Raw genomic sequence first — 7281 nt, forward strand, 5'->3', positions numbered from 1 at the left:
GGAAAGGGGGACGTTGGGAGTGATGGCTTTGGTCTTCCCAAGTCGCCGTTACGCATGATGGAACCCTGCTCTCCTGGAGATGGCTGAACTCCTGCCTGCCGATGGGAAGTAGGGAAGGAATTCCTTGTTTTGTTTTGCTTGTGTGCGTGGCTTTTGCTTTACCTATTAAACTGTCTTTATCTCAGCCCACGAGTTTTCTCACTTTTACTCTTCCAATTCTCCCCCCCATCCCTCGGGAGGGAGTGAGCGAGCGGCTGGGTGGGGCTGAGTTGCCAACTGGGGTTAAACCATGACAGATGTTTAACAAAAAACAGATATTTTGGGAAGAGATTCTTTTCATTTTGGCAGAATACAGTGTTGGGAACACCTGTGAAATAAGAAAAGGATGAAGAGATGTAGCAACCACACACCCTAAGAACAGCCTTGGTTTGATATTCAGCAAGTTCTTTCATTCAAGCATTTATTTTGCTACTTATGTTACCTAGAAAAATGGGAGCTGGCCAAAACCAAACGCCCTGGCCCTGAACTTAAAAGTACTATTTCAAACTAGTCAAACAGAACCAGTGGGGAAAGGAAGACTAAGAACAAACCTACACGATAAGGCTTTGCTCCCAGAAACAGAAGCTCCTACCACCATCCACTTCCCTTCCAAACAGATAGGCTCTATAGAAGAACTCACAAGAGCTCAAAAATCTCACTCGTATTTAATGAGGGTAAGTAAGTACCGATGCACGTTGTGGAAAGTTACTCTAGACTAAACAAAAAGTGAATTCAATGTAGACTAATGAAACTGTATTTCAACCCTCTATAGCTGGGCTAATTCAGAATTAAAGTAGCTGTAGTCAGCTCTAACATAACTCAATTTTGAAGGAAATTGAGTAAAATGGAGGCCATGCTGAATAGCTACGGTACACAAAGGTAAGGACAGGCAGGCTGGTACCAAATCAGATCAAGCTTCCCAATTCTTCCATGCAAAGAGTTACTAAACGAATTTGGATTCCTTTGCATTACTTAACTTGATCCATCAAGCGGAGTCCTTACATCATGCACTGAAGGGCATTAGATTAGTCCTTAGATTGTGCATTGAAGGCATTAGATACCGAGCGTTGTGCAGTACGTGTTAGGAGGAGCAGTGCCCCCAGACGTTCGCGTCTCCCTAAAAGGATGCCCGTCTAGGGCTGGCCGAGTACATTCACCCGAGCTGCAGCAATGACGGCTGATCAAGGGAGACTTTGCCCTTGCCAAAAGGAGTGATGAGGGCCAACAAACCATACGAGAGAAAAGGCTGAAACTCTTCCGAGGACTGACTGCCAGATCCTGACACATAAGACGACACTGCACATTGCTGGTCACACCTGAGCTAGGACTTTAATCAAAAAAGCACAAAATAGGTGATTAATTTTGCGCATATAAGCTACACGATTAGACTCGGCGCCCTGTGGACTCCTGCTGCATTGGCATTGAAGCTGTAATCCAGTAATTACATCTGGCTGGCCAGACACTTCCTCCACAAAGTGGGTATTTATAAGACTGTTAAAATTGTCAAGGACTTTCAGCCTCAGATTCTGACTTCAGCCTTCCCAACGTAAATTTCCACTTACAAAACTGCCTTAATTTCAATTTATGTTGTTCATTTTGGTTTCAAACCACCTACTTGCCACATAAATAGCCCTTACTAGCCTAGACTGACTGGTCCTGACTTCTACTGGTTAAAAACTGATTAAGGCAGGGGTCTGGAAAGAGTCTTCTATTGAGGCTTAGAATCTCAGTCACTTAAGGATTTTTACACGGTGAATTTTTCTTGGGGGGCTGTGTGCCTCGATTCATTCTGTAGTTCCCAGGGGAGCAAAATGAATATGTGTAGCACGGTGAGGAACAGCCTTTTACAAAGGAATCACCAGCTCACTAAACTAAACCCCAGCTTCGCTTCACTCTGAGGTTTGCCGAACTTCACGGTGAAGTCCTGGACTTGAGCAGCAAGATCACCTCACTTCCTCGTCTTCAGCCGAACAGGACCCAAAAAATACACCAACACCAACTACAGCAGGGACTCACTACTTGTAAAGTCCAGCTTTGAGTGGCATCAAATTACATTTTGATAAAATACACTAGGGACGTGGCTCAAGCCTCTGTTATACCATGGACAGCTGGCACCTTATTAATCTTTGATTTCACAGCAGTCTCCTCGTGCTGGCACCTTTGCTTCCTCACATCTCAGCCTTTTGAGAGTTAATGATTGGCAAAACCAGCACTGCCAAATCTGAAGGGTTTCATTTCCAATTTAAACCAAAATCAACCTCTTTACAATGTTTCCTGTCTATATTGATCTTTCTGCCCACGACTTCAGATCATCGGTCCCCCCAGGGTAGACATTTGGAGTAGACAGCTACCAAAGCTGAGTAAAAAATAATTCAAGGGTACACGGCAAAAGACGCCTTCACAAACCCCTCCCTCTTCTCTGAAGAGTTCAAGGAAACCCTCACTATCACTAACCCTTCCCTTCTTGCAGGTCTCATTCTTCAAGGCAGGTTAAAAGCACGGTCAGGAATGATCTAACGGCTCCTTAGAGCTATCGGGGACTGATTCAAACATGACTCACATCTCATCCATGTCAAGTGGGCAACTTCTGTAAGGAAGTAAGGACACTGTAACATGCATTGGAATAGCACCAGCACCTTAAGACAGCAAACACTGCAATGGCATAGCGGCTTAATACTCACACTCAGCAGGAGGCACTTGTTTTCTTTGATGGCACCTATGCAGCCCACGAAGCCAATGATCATGACAAATGTCCCTGTGACGATCAGTAGGTTGGCAGCCGACAGGGACGGGAAAGAAGAGGAGAGGGTGGCAAAGTTCCCTTGGGTAACAGCCAGCCAGATGCCTACTCCAAGGATTCCACAGCCTCCCAACTGGGAAAATAGAGAGAAACAAAGAAACTCGGTTATCGTATCCAAGCAACACCAGATATTAATCCATATCAATACGGCAGCGGTAGATGGCTCTGCTGGGGTAAACCCTGCAGTCACACCTAATAAGAAATGATCTCTCCCTATGGCACTTTCAGTAGGGAAAACAGACAAAGGAGAAAGAAAAAGAATTCATAGAGGGGAAACTCATCACTAAGATGTAACACTCAAGAAAAAGACCCAGATTTCCTAAATCCAAGACACAACTTCAAATATCAGGTCTCTTCCTCTCTAGTGAAAAAGCAGACACTGAGTAAAGAGAAATTTCTGAAGATTCAGATCTCAAAGGGATTGAAAAAATCCATATCCTATTTAAGTACCTCAGAGGGCTGCCCAGAATGGCTGAAGCACTTTCGATCCCCTCTTCTTCCCATCCCAATACACCGACTCCCATCCCTGGCACACGCCATAAACAAATCTTGCCAAAGCATCCCCTGGTAGGACACCTCACACCTCTTCTTAGTTAGTTCCTGTCCAAGGTCTAGCCTCCCTTGGAAGCACGAGAGCCTTTAGAGTGTAAAGGGGCCAGAGAAGGAGGGAGAATCCTCCCGTAGCATTAAAAAAACCAAACAGATGTTTACTCCTAATGTGGCCACTGGTTTGGTAATTCAATCCTCAGAAGAGGACTTGGCTGGTTTAGGAAAAGTTTGAGAGGGGAGCAGTAGTACGGGCTCCCCAGGCATGTGAGCAAGGAGAAGGGAGGATGCCAGTGCAGGCAGCAGCCACCACAGAACCGTAACATTTACAATTATTATACACACAAGGAACTTTTAAAAAACGCAAACATTTGTAAGCATGCTGCTTATAATTGTGAGAAAGCCTGCAGAATTGTAACAATCTTGAGTAAAGCTGAGCAATTAAATAGAATTAAACCAAAGGGGATTTTGCATTATTATACACAGCAGAGCATCACTTAGGTTTCTTTCTTTCCTGCTCTCCCTTTAAAATAACCAATTTTTATTGAGTTTTATAATTGCCCTTTATTATCCAAATCAATTAAAGGCTAGGAAAGAAATTGCGCTCATAGAGTAGTAAGCCAGACATAGGAGCATATCAATTAAATGTCTGCATAAAGTGGATGAACATAAGGCAGCTCATGAACCAGGGAAGGAAAAAGGCAGAGCTAATCCTGGGGCAGAGCTAAGCCTCAGAAACGAAACACAGAAGAGAAATACAGCAGCCAAAGCAATTTCTTAGTACTAATTGCTAGGGTTGCCTCTGCACGCCACTGAATTCCCCCTCAACAAGGGACAATAACGACGGCCGTGTCTCAAGGCAGGACTCCTCACCCCAGCTGCAAACCAGTCTATTTTGTTCAGAACTAAGGAGCCAAACTATACCTGATTGTAATGTACCTCAGCCGCATCAACCTGCGTGTCTCCATGGAGAGCAGGCAGACTCCAGGACACGGGGACTCAAATAATGTCATTCAGCAGCCTTTTCATATCCAGACATCCTATATCGCCATATTCACCCTTTCGCAAAGTACCCTCGACAAGCACCGCGGAGGGACGGTCCATGCCCTGACCATATACACTAGAAATACCTCCCCTCTACGCCCACTTACGGACCACGATCTTGAACATGGTCTAAAATGGTTGGAGAATAACCAGAGGAGAGGAGCGGGAAGAATACTTAAAAAAGGTAACCCATAGAAAATCATGTAGGGTAACTGAGATAATATAAACACAAGCTATCAACATGGCCCAAGGAAAAAAATGGAAAAAAAATTAGGAATAAATTCCCTAAAATGGGAATAAAACTCTGAAGGTCTACTGGACTCCAGGACAGCATTGCGGGAGAGGTGGCAGACACCCAAGTTAAAACCGAACTGGTCAGAGCTCTGAAATACAGTCAGGAATAGCACTGGAGCGGGATGGAAAGCACAACTGCGCATCTGCCTCTGCAGCCCGGTGGACGTTCTGCCTCAAAATCAGCCTCGGCGCCGCAGGCACAGTGGCCCAATTAAGCCTAACGAAGGCAGACGCCCAGCAGCGGCAGAGGCGTCACCTTGCAATACGTTTAGCTATTATCTTCAGTTCTTCGTTCCGAAGCAATTCAAAGGCACCAGTGAGAGGCAGCTTATTTCATCACTTTTTGCGCTCCCCACGTTGCTCCGCTGCTTTGAGTGACGCTGACACCTCCAACGACCATTTGTATTACGGGAGGTGGGTCTCGCTGAGGACGCTGCTGTGTTCGGTAGAGGCAAGACCTGCTTACCTGCTCCTCCATCGCCCATTAAATTCTTTACGGTGTACAATGCGTAATGCTTAAGACATCGTTGCCCTTACGGCATTTGACTCCAGCATCTTCTCCCTCCAAAGTCATTCTTGTCTGAGGAAACTGGGAATTCCCCAGTGGCACAAAACATCACAAAACCAGAAGATGGTTCATGCAAAATGCCGTGGCTGTGGATGTACCATTTAGATCAGGGCCGAGTATTTCAGGTCAGTTGGTCAGCAGGAGCATCTCACTACATTGCCCTTGATTCAGAGATACACTAATAGGCTCTCTAGCAGCTCATTATCTTCCTATTTTTGAAGAGATAATTAACAGCTCTTCCTTAGGTTGATTAACCAAACCCTGAAATGCATAAAGGGATCCTCTGAGCATCTGGTTCAAACTGGATTTCACGAAGTGCTGCTTAGGACATGGCAGGGCTGCGCCACTGTGGTTCGGCATGTCCCTTTTCCCACACTAGAACGTCCCCTTACGGTCCTTGAACAAAGCTGCTAAGCTGTCACACCAGGCCCTGGGAAACAGAGACTGCCCTTAACTCTAGCCTAAACTGCTCTTTAAAGCCCCCTTTCCTCCAAGGAGGGCAGCCCACCTCTAAGCCTCCGCCCAATGACCACAGCAACACTCAGGCACCTGGTTAAGGAAATGCTTAAGGGAATGAAGACCCGCCAAGACAGCCATAGGAGCCTTCCCAACGATAGCAGAATCTCTTCTGTTCCCAAACATTCAAAAAGCTCGCTCTCCCCCCCATTCTGAACTTAACAGCAGCGTCATTCCAGTCTAAGATCCAGGGATCAGAGGGACCACATTTATTTATTCTGGGTCAGAGCAAAGAGAAGACTGTTGTAGTTGGTTCTATGCTGCCTATCTGTTTTGATTTCTTCATCAAGGAGCTGTTAAGTTACGGATAATTTTACTTAGTTATTTATGATGTTCCCTTTCCTCCACTTTTTCTCTCCATACCCCATCCCCAACCCCCAGTCCTTGTTTGTGCCAAACAGTCGGAAGCAGAGGGATGAGATGATAACCCCTGACAGCTTTCAGGGCTTGCTAAGAAATTAAACAAAACCAAAGCCATTAACAGGGCTACTCCTGAGAATTTGGGGGCTTCCATGCAAACAGTGATGCTGTCATGGTTAAAAGAGAAAGCATTAAAACAAGATTAGCGAGAACTCTACAGCTTGAACCTGATCTATTGGCAGCCAAATACGAGTCTGTATTGACTCCATGTGGTGAGTGCAGGGCTGACTTTTTAAAAAACAAAACAAAACAAAAACAAAAACAAACAAACCCCAAACAAATGCCCCTCAAAGATGTCAGGCTACTGAAAACAGCATTTTTTAAATTCCCTTGTGAAATTTTTAACACAGCCTAATTGTTCATGATAATCCACTCTCTTGCAAGTAAGGCAGCTCATGGTAAAATCTGAAACAAAATGCAGCTTCCTCTAACATTTTTTTTCCCCAATAAATGTTGCATTTTTTTGCAAAATCTTTTATTCTAAGGCCAAAACAGTGGGACACCAGAAGGGATAGTGTCATAGCCCTAAGACTTAGGAGATTTGAGTTAAGCGTCTGCTCCAGGACAGACCTCAGTGTAAATCTCAAACAGGCTGTTTAGTAAGTCTGTGCCTGAGTTGCAAAATCGTGAGTACAAAGACACAAGTAGTGGGTTCTTTCCAAGCCCTGGATTTTGCAATTGGCGGTGGAAGGAGCGGTTTATTCTGCTCAAGACAAGTTGCTCATAGGCATTTATACAGCAGAGTCAAGCAGTAAAGCGGGTGGCTTGCTCTAAAAGCATAGGTTCAGTCTGTCTCTCCTTCCCCAAGAGATACACGGACACGTGTGCACTTATTCTCTTGGCAAAAAAGCTGCCTATGAATTAGATCCTCCCAAATTGTTTTAATGGGCTAGAAAATAAATTATTCAGACGTCAGTGCATACATTTAGAATGGATCTTACAGTATGGTAAACAAAGTAATCCCAAACAGCCCTGGATATATGCATGTTGTTGGAGACAATTACTCTGAAGTTTCAGCTACACACTTAAAATACTGCAGGAGAAATTGCCTCAT

The 7281-nt window shown here is 44.8% G+C and overlaps 1 protein-coding gene across 1 annotated transcript in view; it reads right to left on the minus strand.

Moving 5' to 3' along the window:
* Positions 1 to 5201, minus strand: part of LOC104077436 (tetraspanin-4-like) — a gene marked incomplete at its 3' end in the record, with an annotated part of 27336 nt that extends 22135 nt beyond the window's left edge. The window contains exons 1-2 of the mRNA XM_009578680.1: positions 5190 to 5201; positions 2721 to 2912 (exon numbers count right to left, since the gene is read on the minus strand). Of these exons, the coding sequence (XP_009576975.1) occupies positions 2721 to 2912; positions 5190 to 5201 (204 nt within the window). The remainder of the gene's footprint in view (positions 1 to 2720; positions 2913 to 5189) is intronic.
* Positions 5202 to 7281: the final 2080 nt, after the last annotated feature.

Source organism: Fulmarus glacialis, unplaced genomic scaffold (genome assembly GCF_000690835.1).
Source record: "Fulmarus glacialis isolate BGI_N327 unplaced genomic scaffold, ASM69083v1 scaffold4225, whole genome shotgun sequence".
In the NCBI taxonomy this organism is placed as follows: Eukaryota; Metazoa; Chordata; class Aves; order Procellariiformes; family Procellariidae; genus Fulmarus; species Fulmarus glacialis.